Raw genomic sequence first — 11,760 nt, 5'->3', positions numbered from 1 at the left:
CAACGCCTCGCCTGAAACAGACTCAACATACACACCACCCCATCCACCTCCTCATCATAAATCAAATCAAGCCCCCAACATCTCCTTAGGCACAAAATTAAACGCCGTACTCACAACCGCGAGGACACTCGAAACAACAATCAACCCCCAATCCACACCCTTCTGCCACGCACTGAGTTCCTTGCCGAACAGCTTCAAATGAAACGCACACGGCAAAATCAAACAAATGGTAAAACACGCCACGGCGCCCAGCAAGCTCATGATCGTATCGAACTGCGGGATGAGAATCGCCAGGAGGACGAAGACGACGACGCAGAGGACGCGGACGGTGATTTTGAGGATGCCGCGCGAGAGGCCCGAGAGGCCGGTCGTGGCGGGGGCGGCGCCGAGGGCGCGGGCGTCGAGGCCGAGGAAGAGTTCGAGGGTCGAGACGATCGGGCGGGCGTTGAGGGGGATTTTTGTTAGGGGGATGATGGCGACGCAGATGACGATGAAGAGGGAGATGGCGGCCGGGTAGCCTTCTTCGGAGAGGATGTTGCGGGTGACTTCGTCGGCGACGCCGTCGCCGAACATGAGGAGGCCGATTACCGCCATGAGGAGGTCGAGGGAGAAGGTGAAGGCGTAAGTTATGTCGACGCCTTTGCGGTATTTGTCTGGAAAGATGGTTAGGATGTGGGGAGTTGGAGTATGTTTTGGGGATACGTACAGGGATGACGCATGTCGCGGTAGATGTTGGGGAAGACGGAGTGGCCGCCCCAGGGTGACATGAGGATACCAAAGGATATGGGGAGGGTGAGCCAGTTCGACGGAAAGAGGTAGGTCTTGGCAGGTTCGCGGAGAGAGCCTGGGGTATGTGGTTTGACGAGACCGTCAACGAGGACGGCGAGGGTGATTCCGAAGCAGCTGAGGATGCCGAGGACGCTGGTGAAGGAGAGGTATCGAAGAGGCACGAAGCTAAGAGGGATGAGGATGATGCCGCATACGACCTTCCATTCGATGATGCCCCAGGGGACTAAAGCGTCGAGGGAGTCGGCGAAGAGGACCACCAGCGCGACGCAGGCGGCTAGTAGTTCCAAGCTAAAGAGAATGGATGTGCCGATACGGGCCCATGGTCCAAAGGAGACGTAGGCCAGGTCAGCGAAGGTGATGAGGCTTGAATCGACGTCTAAGCATTTCGCGAGAAGCTTGGCTGTGTAGCGGGTGGAAACACCAGCAAAGAAGAAGAATATCAGTCCCGGTATCCATCCAGCATACCTCATGGCCAGTGGGAGTGCCAGCAGGCCGACACCGATCAGGACATTGACGCTGTTGAAAATAGTCTGCGGTAGCGTGGATTGGCCAATGACCACATTCACCACCTTTCCATCATCTTCCTCGACACGCTTGACAATCAATGGCTCCCGTTCCTTATCAGGCGCCGTGGTGCCTTTTTGCTGTTGTTGGCGGAAAAGTCGTCCAGCATGTCGCATTGACGACTCATTTACTCTCGAAGACAGCGATCCCCACGTACTGCCATAGCTTCCTCCAAAAGGCGATGCCAGCGAAGGCTCCACGAGGAAGATGTTATCGTCTGCATGTTGTTGCAGCGATGTGGTCCTGCTCAGTAACGGCTCCTGTTCCCGCAACGACTCTGACATCTGCTGATCCTTGTCTTTCGTCCCTTGTCGAGACAGTCTCGTCACCGTCGTATCGGTATCGGCATCCTCAATGGCATCGTCTGACACAGTTCTGTCCTGCGCTTCCAGCTGCTGTCTGAGCAGTGATCTGTGTGCTTTTGGTGTGCCAGACTCTTCGTCCCCATCTGCCTCTTGATCATCCTCACCATCATCATCGGCATATCGAAAGCTCGGCCGTACCGGCGTGACCTCGTGAAACCCCACTGCACGCTGCCATGAGCGAGCAAAGTTGTCCAAGCTGTTCACACCACCCGCGTTCCTTATCGAATTGAAAGCCTGGGACATTGACGATCTCCTTCGCGGGGGTTTGCTATCCCCTCCTTGGTATGCGTACGGGTTCAGATGTTCCTCGACCGGCCGCTGGTGTTGCTCGCTTTCCGCATTGAACTGCACGCTCGAGTTGGTGGAATCTGCGCGATCACGCTCGTAGGCGCCCCAACTGGAGGGGAGCTGCCCTCTTGCTGAAGGCATGGTATTCGATCCCTATTTCCAGCTCTCTCTAGTGATACGTTCTCGTGTCGTGATGATGTGTGGGGTTGGGGTGGCTCGATGGTCAGCCGATGTATATCCACACTAGTAGGAGAGCTGTTGAAGCTCCCGGCTCGAGACCGGCCTTTCCATACACCGTAGATATGTGGAAGAAGAATGTTTGAAGGAAAAGGCGGAGGAAGATGCAACACACCGACTGATAGCGGGCACAGTGCTTCGATAAAGGCAAAGCAGGTGGATCCCAGCTTCATGAAAATTATCGACAGGGAGGGCTGAGGCAGGTCTTATCGGAGTGGCCAGCTGATTGATTGATGAGACGCCTCCCCAATTGAAGAAGATTGATTTATGCCGCGGACAAGCGGGCGGTTGGGTTGGGCGATGCCGCGACCGTTGGTTGAGGGCAGAGACTATTTCACGCGTGGACTGTAGAACAACGAAGTTCCAGTATAGCTGCTGCTACACCGAGACACGACGTGAAGTGAGGGTGTTGTTAGGCGTGTCGGTTGTCACGCATTCAGGTAAGACGCCCCATTCCGCCTCTTCAATTCGCTGCCTCTGCGCGGAGAGCGGGTCGAGGGGTCCGCTTGTTGTTTTTGGCCGTGGTGGTGGTCGGGCCTTGCCGCCGCTTTTGGGCGGAGGGACCGACGGCGACTCGTGACGTATTTTTCGCCGACAACAACTGTCACCGCAGACACTCACCACAACACCAACCGATAAAGCAGCCCCCTTGACGCCAGTGAGAGCTGGTCGCCAGGCGCATTTTGTCCCCAGCCAACCCGCGAGGTGCGTGTCATACACTCTCTCCTTCCTCTGCCAGCACAGCCGACCCGCAGTCACCTGCCGATGCTCAAAATTTCCGCCGCACCGCACCTCACCTCACTCCTCCACTAACTTCTTTGTCCGCACAGTGAGCGACTCTCCGCTCCCCAACCGCAATCATGTCGGCGCCCCAAGCCAACGACGCCGAGAAGAACATCGAGATATGGAAGGTCAAGAAACTCATCAAGCGCCTCGAAGCTGCCCGCGGCAACGGCACCAGCATGATCAGCTTGATCATCCCTCCCAAGGACCAGGTCTCACGTGCCGCAAAGATGTTGGCTGAAGAGTTCGGTACTGCTTCCAACATCAAGTCCCGTGTCAACCGTCTGTCCGTCCTTTCAGCCATCACCTCCACCCAGCAGAGGTTGAAGCTGTACAGCAAGGTGCCGCCGAACGGACTCGTCGTCTACTGTGGTGAAATCATCACCAGCGAGGGTAAAGAGAGGAAGATCAACATCGATTTCGAGCCTTTCAAGCCAATCAATACCTCACTGTACCTGTGTGACAACAAGTTCCACACCGAGGCGCTTAGCGAGCTTCTCGAGTCGGATCAGAAGTTCGGTTTTATCATCATGGATGGTAATGGAGCCCTATTTGGTACACTTTCGGGCAACACGAGAGATGTCCTGGCCAAGTTCAGCGTTGACTTGCCCAAGAAGCACGGTCGTGGTGGTCAGTCTGCCCTGCGTTTCGCCCGTCTGCGAGAGGAGAAACGGCACAACTACGTCCGCAAGGTCGCCGAAATGGCTGTCCAGAACTTCATCAGCAACGACAAGGTCAACGTGGCGGGTGTGATTCTGGCTGGTAGCGCCGACTTCAAGAACGATCTCAACCAGTCCGACCTGTTCGACCAGCGTCTGCAGGCCAAGGTTATCAAAGTGGTCGATGTCAGCTACGGAGGCGAGAACGGCTTCAACCAGGCCATCGAGCTGGCTTCTGAGACGCTCTCCAACGTCAAGTTCATCCAGGAGAAGAAGCTGATCAACCAATACTTTGACCACATCAGCCAGGACAGTGGAAAGGTCTGCTACGGTATTGATGATACCCTCAAGGCTTTGGAGGCTGGTGCTGCCGAGACGTTGATTGTCTACGAGAATCTCGAGATGACCCGATGGCAATTGAAGAACAGCGAGGGCAGCGAAGTCATTTTGCACACCACCAAGGAGCAGGAACAGAACCGCGAGATCTTCATGGACAAGGAGACTGGCCAGGAAATGGAAGTGGTAGATTCAATGCCTTTCCTCGAATGGCTGGCAGAGAAGTACCGCGATTTTGGTGCTACGCTGGAGTTCGTTTCCGACCGATCTTCTGAAGGCAACCAGTTCGTGCGCGGATTTGGTGGCATTGGAGCGATTATGCGATACAAGCTCAACTTTGAGCAACTCAATATCGATGATGACGAAGACGAGTTCTACGACGATTGACAAATAGATGACCTCGCAGAGGGCGAGGCGCCGCGCACGGAACGACCAGCACCAGTTGTCGAAGGTGTAAAGGCGCCTCCCACGCAGCACGTCGAGGCGGCTGCAACTGCTACAGTCCCAGCAGTCAATGGGACAGGAGATGAGATGCAAGCGGGGAAGGAGTCGAACGAGCCCGAGAAGAAGCCAGTCTCGTTCGCCAAGAAAGTACTCGCCAAGCAGAACTCTGCGACGAAGACCGAGTTCAACCGACCAAAGGTACGAAATTCATAAGGAAACGAGGCAAATGCGTGGGCTAATTTGACGATAGGTATCTTCGCCACTGAAAGCAGGCATTGCAGCCTGAGGAGGTGTCCAAGTGGAGGGAGTGACGTGCGATCAGACTCTTAGCGTGGTCGAACAAGATCATGCCGAGCTGTATTGATTGCAATGGCAAACTCTCACGTGCAAAGCAACAGTGCTACTCGCCCTCACAACAAGCACGCATTTATTATAACTGGTGTTTCGATTGCTTTGCGTTCAGTGGCTTTTAGGAAGAAACACACTCCTTAAGGCGATATACTTTGGTCGGTATGCTGGAGTCGGAAATAATGGTTCAGATATTGGACATTAGCTCGCTCTGCAATACACACTGTCTCTACTCCAAGTTTGATTAGTCTTTCGACATGTCTTGGCGTTGGTTCGGTTTGAAGCTCCGAAAGCGGCAGTCACGGACTACACTTTGTGAAAAGTGTCGTTACTCCAGCAACACCAGTTCTCAATTCTTTCAACCACCTCTGTTGTATTGTCTTGCCATAACACCATTTTGGCATTGAAGGGGTACTACGTCATGTCTCACGTCTGACACTACAAGCTCTCGCTGCATCAAAGTCTCTTCAGCATTTCTCGCATCGCAACAGCCACGCCAACAGCACCCTTGCCTTGAAGCCGCCGTTTGCCTGCAGCCGATGCACCTCTGAAGACAATCGCATCAGGACATGAGACTTACATAATTGGCAAGGCAGGTACATTTCAAGAGACTTCTTGATTCGCGCCCACCGCCATTATGGGCGACCCCAAGCCAGTAGTGGCCTTCCTCGGCCCCAAGGCGTCTTACACGCACCAAGTAAGTCTTCGTCGACCTTCCTATGACTCTAATGGGTTTTTACAACATTGGGCGAAAGATGGAGGATGTTGTGATGTTGCGAGGGAGATGGGGAGGCAGGTTAGTATTGGGGTGGTGGTTGATGGGCAGTTTTGAATTTTGGGATTTCGTGCCATTGACTCATCTCAGAACGAGAATGCTAACAGATATATTCAACAGGCCACAGTCTCCTCCTTCCCAGAGAGCAAATATGATCTCCAACCACAAAGCTCCATCGAAGACGTCTTCGCCGCGGTCCAATCCGGCACCGCAGCCCACGGCGTGGTTCCCTTCGAAAACTCCTCCAATGGCTCTGTAGTCTTCACCCTGGACCTCTTCGCAGACCACAACGGCAAGTACCCAGAAATTCTGGTTGAAGGCGAGATCTACCTCCCCGTTCGACACTGTCTCCTCGGCCACCTCAACACCGACACCAACGCCCGTTCCAGCTCACCAACCAAACGCACCGATCTCCCCTGGCGCCGCCTCAAAGAAAACGACAACAGCAATAGCCCCAACCTCTCCGGCACCGCAACACCCACGCAATCCACCCCGAGCCCCTCCAAACCCAAGACCGCGCCCGACCACGACATCTCCCACATCAAGAAACTCTACTCCCACCCGCAAGCCTGGGGCCAATGCCACCTGTTCCTATCGACGTACCTCAAATCCACCGAACGCCAAGACGTCTCCTCGACTTCCAAAGCCGCTGAACTTGTCGCGCAAGACCCCTCTGGGACTTCGGCGGCAATTTCGTCCAAGATCGCCGCGGAGATGAATGGGCTGGAGGTACTGGCAGAAGGAATCGAAGACCGAGAAGGGAATTCGACACGCTTCTTCATCTTACGCTCCGCCAAATCACCCTCCCCGTCACTCCAACCCTCCCACGATCTGCATGCTGGCGGTGCTGGCGATGACGCATACAAAACCCTCATCTCCTTCACAATCTCCCACACCTCGCCCGGCGCTTTAGCAGACTCCCTCGCCGTCTTCAAATCCCACAACCTCAACCTCACCTCCATCAACACGCGGCCCAACATCGGGGGCCAAGCGGCCTGGCAGTATATCTTCTTCGTGGAGGTCATGGGACGGAAGGAGGAAGGTGGGGAGGGCGGGAAGGTGAATGAGGCGTTGAGGGAGTTGGGCGGGACGTGTAGGGGGTGGAGGTGGTTGGGGAGTTGGGAGAATCGGTTGCTTGAGGGGAAGGATTGAGGAGTGGGTTGGGTTGGGTTGGTGGTGATTTAAGGAATGGCTTTGGAGAGCTGTTGATATGAAAAGGAGGCTGTGAGTGAGGTGCTTGTTGTGGAGCACAAGACACCAGCGAGCGGGGCGCAAGAAGGATGGAAGATGTGAGAAGTTCGATTGAAGCCTCGCTATTGCGATGAATCTCGCATCTTCCGAAGAGCAGACAGAATAACGCCTCATGTTGAATGCCAACTGTGGTATCTCTCGCGTTATCGCATCGCATCCACGCCTTTTGCTTATAAAAAGTTTTCTCTCTATTCCCGATGACTTTTCCTCTTCTTTTGCCTGTCTGTTCGTTGAACCCAGAGCTCCTTTTAGCACTTTTTGCCTCCCATCCCGAGACCAAGAACACCAGCTCCAAAAGCACCCTTGTCCATCTGCTCTATCTGTACTTGTTGATCTAGTACAACACCCTCGTGCGAATCCTGCTCCCCAAATCCTCCAAACTCTGATACAAATCCTTGATCTCCGAGACATTCACATTGCTGATATCCGCCATCAGGTACGCCACCTCGCCCCTGCTATCCGTCATCTGCTTGTCGACATTGTGGTCGCCCAAGATCTCGTTGACACGACGCAGCACACCGGGGACGTTCTTGTGGATGTAAATGACGCGGACGTGGTTGGGCTCGTCGAGCGTGAGGGAGCGCAGCGTGACTTCCGGCATGTTGACGGCGCCGGTGGTGGTGCCGAAGTTGACGTAGTTGACCAGGGCGTCGGCGACTTCGACGCCGATGGCGGATTGGGCTTCTTCGGTCGAGCCGCCGATGTGAGGGGTGAGGATGAGGTTCTTCAGGCTGCGCAGGTCTTCGCCCCAGGCGTTGAGCTGGCTGTTGAAGTGTTCGCCGTTCTTGCCGGGCTCGTTGGGGTAGACGTCGAGGGCTGCGCCGGCGATTTTGCCGGACTTCATGGCGGCGATGAGGGCGGGGATGTCGACGACGCTGCCGCGCGAGGCGTTGAGGAGGTAGGCGCCGTTGCGCATTTGGGAGAGCTCCTTTTCGCCCATCATGTTCTTGGTTTCTTCGATTTCAGGCACGTGGAGGGTGACGAAGTCGGCGCCGGAAAGGAGGGCTTGCAAGTTGGGGACCTGCTGAGCGGTTCCTAATCCCATGAGGTTGATCACGTCGTAGTATATGACCCTCATGCCCATAGCTTCTGCGAGGACCGAGAGTTGTGCACCAACGTGGCCGTATCCTACTATGCCCAGCGTCTTTCCTCGTACCTCCCAGCAGCCGTTCGAGACCTTGTTCCAAACGCCATGGTGCATCTCCATGCTGCGGTCAGCCATTTGTCTTGCCAGAGTTATTATCTCCGCAATCATGAGCTCGGCCACGGAGCGAGAGTTGCTGAAAGGCGAGTTGAAAACCGCAATGCCGTTCTCTGCGGCATATTGCAAGTCGACCTGGTTTGTGCCAATGCAGAAGCATCCAATGACAATCAGGTTCTTCGCATGTCGGAGGACGTTGGCAGAGAGTTGTGTCTTTGAACGAATGCCAATGACGTTCACATCTTGGATCTTCTCAATAAGCTGGTCCTCGGGGAGGGAGCTCTTGAGCGCTTCGACCTGGTAGCCCTGCTTCTTCAAAATCTCCTGTCCCACAAGATTGACGTTCTCGAGCAGCAGGATCTTGACATCTTGTGACTGGAACGGACGAAGCTGTTTTGCGCTGACTTTGGGCGGGCCGGCGTAGCTTGCCTGGGGGCTGTGGAAGGAGAGTTGGGGGCTGGTGGAGAGGGAGTTGACGGGGTCTGTCCGTGAGTTGCTAACGGTTCTGGAGAGGGAGTTGTCGCCGTTGGTGGGGCGTTCGGGGATGTTGAGCGCGGCGGTAGGCATGGTGGCGGAGTGGGAGAGTGAAGGACGGGAAGAAAGGTTGGAGAGGGAGAGGGGAGAAGAGGCGTATTTATCTTAGCAAATTGGCGGCGAGTGGTGCCATTCTACACAGAAGAGTCATTTTGGTGCTTCTCAGACAAAGATTTCGAGGACCGAAGCCGCCCGCCGAGTCCGCGCTCGTGAAACCACTCGTTCCTTGCAGTGACGCAACGCGTTTGTTCTGCTTTGGGTAAGGGCGATGAGCTTAAAACTTCACGGATCCGACGTCCTCCCTTCGACTCACTCGCTCACCTCATCGCCAATGTTGACCCTTATACCTTTGGACACGATGTTTCGACCGCCAGGCTCATTCCTCGCGTTTGACCAAATTAGCCACAAATCTCTGTTGCTCATGCAACCACCCGGTATGGAGCAGCGATTTCTTTGTCTTCTCCCTGTCACGGTGCCGTTTGCCTTCACTTTCCTCTTCTCTACGTTCAGTCATCCTTTCGCATTGGTTGCTCTCCCTGCCACAGTGACACTGACCAAGCGACGCCATTGTGGTACACCCCCTCTGACCATCGACCTCTACGGGGATCCCATCAGCCGTCATGGCATTACCAACCGGCTATCTTAGCACGTACAAATCGTACAAGACTGGCACCACCAAGATTGTGACGTGGCTTGTTGAGAACGCTCGACGATGTGGAGCTGACTTGAGCTTTCTTGCCACTACCGCTGGAGCCGCCGAGGACGGCGAGGCACAGAAAACAAAACCATAAAAGTACCTGTCCCCGTCAAGGAATTCACCAATCTGGCCAGGACCATTGCTTCCGCTGCAAGCCCGAAGATCCGCATACCAAACCGCGTCATCACCCTCGTTCGGGGTGTTATTATCCTCAGAAAGGATGCCTCCAGATTGTTCACCCATTTCTCCAGGAAGAAGACAGATCCCGCTATACTGGCTGCGAAAGCGGGCCACTCTCACTTCATTTCAGTTTTGGAGAATGTCCTTGAGATTCTCCAGCCGAATGTGTTGGATACCACTCAAGATGAGGGCGACGACGACGATGCTCTCGACAATATGTTTACAGCGCTGAACGTGGAAGAATCAACGTCGGACAACAGCGTACTAGCAACGTCTTCAAAGAAACCGACCGAGGATCAATACGAAGTTGAAGTCTCGGACGCAGATGATTTCTTCGCCATGATGAGCTTTGTGAAGGACATGAACGACATTCGTGATCATTTGAGGGGCGTTTGGTCAGACTACCAATGCGGCAAACTCGATCTCATGAGCGCAGCTATCACGACTGACACGGCCTTCAATATGATGAAACGCCATTCTTATGAGCTCGATGAAGCTTATCCAGGAAGCCGTCACTATTTGAAATTCGTCGACTTCCTGGTGGACTACATGGATAACCGAGGAGGTTCGACAGACGAATTTGAAGAGTGGATCTGCTCGCCCACGTTTGAGATGCTCCTACTCTTCGCCGAACGTCTCGTCCCCAACAAGGTACCAGCTTTGGAGCTTCGTCAAGGCAGCTATGACCCCCAGCAAGACAGGACTTTGATGTCCAGGGACCAGCAGAAGCTCGAAGATTTGAGAATGGTAATGGAAGTTATGCCAGAATTCACCAAGATATCGAGACTTGGCATGCATATACCGGCCGAGGACGAGCTCACCAAGGGACTTCGCCAGATGATTGATGCAAAGCAGTATTGAAGCACTGCCTCTCTATGCAGTCTTCGCCATGCAGGTCTTCATTGACATTCACCACGTCCTCTGGGACGACTCCACCCATCCATTCGAGCAAATGCAAGCGACTGGCAAAATAGTTGTCGACACTCTTGACTCGTACTTTGCCTTCTCTCGCGGCAGAAGCGTCGATGTCTGGACACCAGAGCACGATGAGCTACTCCAGCACCTCCGCACGTTCGCCGATGCATGGACTCAGAAAGACAACATGGCTCCGCTGTTCAGATCAGAGTACGAGAAGATGGGAGTCTCTCGTACCCCTTACCTCTTCCTCAAGCGCCATCCCGTCCTCTGTGGCCTGTTGATCTACCGAATGAATACACAGCTTCAAGAACGTGAGCTACACAATTGCACTCTCTCTATCAACTTCGAACGAATACTAACACATGCATCTACTCGCAAGTGGCATAACGCTTTGTAACGCATGGGGATCAGCCATCTACCCTGCCCATCTTTACAACGCAGCTCGTCATAGTGCCAGTCTCGAATCAGATTGGAAAGACATGGACTACATCATCTCTCTTCACTCCCCTCAACGCATCTTCGTTGGCGCCCCGCCCACTGAGGCAATCGAATATCTGAAGCGTTTTGTGCTCGCCCTTGGCGCGAGCGCCACCAACTTTGCTCGCAATCGCCGTACAGGCGGTCGTTCCCTAATCGTGGAGTCCAAGAAAGGGCCGCGTGGCCTCAAGACCACAACGCCTGTGAAAGACGTTTTCCACGACCGCTATATGCTCGGCGAGACGGCAAAGCTCAGCACTGCGAATCTTATCGCCATGCTGTCGGTAGCAGCCAAGGCAGAGCGCACGAGCAACCCATCTACCGATCTACAATCTCTTGCTCGAGAGCTGGTAACGCAAAAGCAATACAGCCCTCTCCAGCTTCTCGATATCGTGCGCGAAGGCGTCGCCGGCGAGGAACTTCACCTCAACTTCGACTACTTCGGCCTCCACCAACGCAGCTGGAAAATGCTTCGCACTCTGCAGGCCCATCTCCACGCAGATCTCGTCAAGTACTTTGGAGAAACGTATATGGAGGAGGAGTCGCAGCTACCATACGTCATTGGATACCTGTTCGAAGTTGTATGGGGCTCGGATCGCATCATGGAGGCGTTGAGAATCGAGGGTGGAAGTCGGATGCTGCACACTGCGGCAGAGATTTTGGACAGGTTCCTGCGGGACGAGGAGAATTCAGCGAAGAGTATCACTGCCGCGAAGACTTCGTCGAATGCTGTAATGACGGGTGCTTCGATCAGTGCGTGAGACTTGCTCCTGGCGTGAATTGCATGCACAACTCGAGGCACATTTTGTGCGGCTAGGACGAGAACACGATCTAAGGAGGACAGATGTTCTTGGCGGATTAACGGAACCAATATGAAGAGCCAATGTCTAATGTACTCAATGTCATTCACTTTG

The 11,760-nt window shown here is 54.3% G+C and overlaps 5 protein-coding genes across 5 annotated transcripts; 3 read left to right on the top strand and 2 right to left on the bottom strand.

The window, feature by feature from the left end:
* Nucleotides 1–66: 66 nt before the first annotated feature.
* On the bottom strand, nucleotides 67–2,147 carry M409DRAFT_62449 (uncharacterized protein; the record flags this gene model as incomplete). The annotated part of the gene is made up of 2 exons (XM_033815179.1): nucleotides 67–653; nucleotides 707–2,147. The coding sequence occupies 2 exons, from the start codon at nucleotides 2,145–2,147 to the stop codon at nucleotides 67–69; spliced, it is 2,028 nt and encodes a 675-aa protein (XP_033673624.1).
* A 956-nt stretch (nucleotides 2,148–3,103) lies between these two features.
* On the top strand, nucleotides 3,104–4,408 carry M409DRAFT_16697 (uncharacterized protein; the record flags this gene model as incomplete). Its single annotated transcript, XM_033803730.1, has 1 exon — nucleotides 3,104–4,408. The coding sequence occupies one exon, from the start codon at nucleotides 3,104–3,106 to the stop codon at nucleotides 4,406–4,408; it is 1,305 nt and encodes a 434-aa protein (XP_033673623.1).
* Nucleotides 4,409–5,450: 1,042 nt separating this feature from the next.
* On the top strand, nucleotides 5,451–6,740 carry M409DRAFT_16695 (uncharacterized protein; the record flags this gene model as incomplete). The annotated part of the gene is made up of 2 exons (XM_033803729.1): nucleotides 5,451–5,510; nucleotides 5,709–6,740. The coding sequence occupies 2 exons, from the start codon at nucleotides 5,451–5,453 to the stop codon at nucleotides 6,738–6,740; spliced, it is 1,092 nt and encodes a 363-aa protein (XP_033673622.1).
* Nucleotides 6,741–7,173: 433 nt separating this feature from the next.
* On the bottom strand, nucleotides 7,174–8,607 carry M409DRAFT_49269 (uncharacterized protein; the record flags this gene model as incomplete). The annotated part of the gene is made up of 1 exon (XM_033811194.1): nucleotides 7,174–8,607. The coding sequence occupies one exon, from the start codon at nucleotides 8,605–8,607 to the stop codon at nucleotides 7,174–7,176; it is 1,434 nt and encodes a 477-aa protein (XP_033673621.1).
* Nucleotides 8,608–9,667: 1,060 nt separating this feature from the next.
* Nucleotides 9,668–11,607, top strand: M409DRAFT_49268 (uncharacterized protein; the record flags this gene model as incomplete). Its single annotated transcript, XM_033811193.1, has 3 exons — nucleotides 9,668–10,198; nucleotides 10,347–10,680; nucleotides 10,781–11,607. 3 exons carry the CDS (start codon nucleotides 9,668–9,670, stop codon nucleotides 11,605–11,607), a joined length of 1,692 nt encoding a protein of 563 aa, XP_033673620.1.
* Nucleotides 11,608–11,760: the final 153 nt, after the last annotated feature.

The sequence above is a fragment of the Zasmidium cellare genome, assembly GCF_010093935.1.
Source record: "Zasmidium cellare ATCC 36951 unplaced genomic scaffold M409scaffold_2, whole genome shotgun sequence".
NCBI lineage: Eukaryota > Fungi > Ascomycota > Dothideomycetes > Mycosphaerellales > Mycosphaerellaceae > Zasmidium > Zasmidium cellare.
Note: the sequence above shows the minus strand (reverse complement) of the source record. Positions and strands in the feature narration are given on the sequence as shown.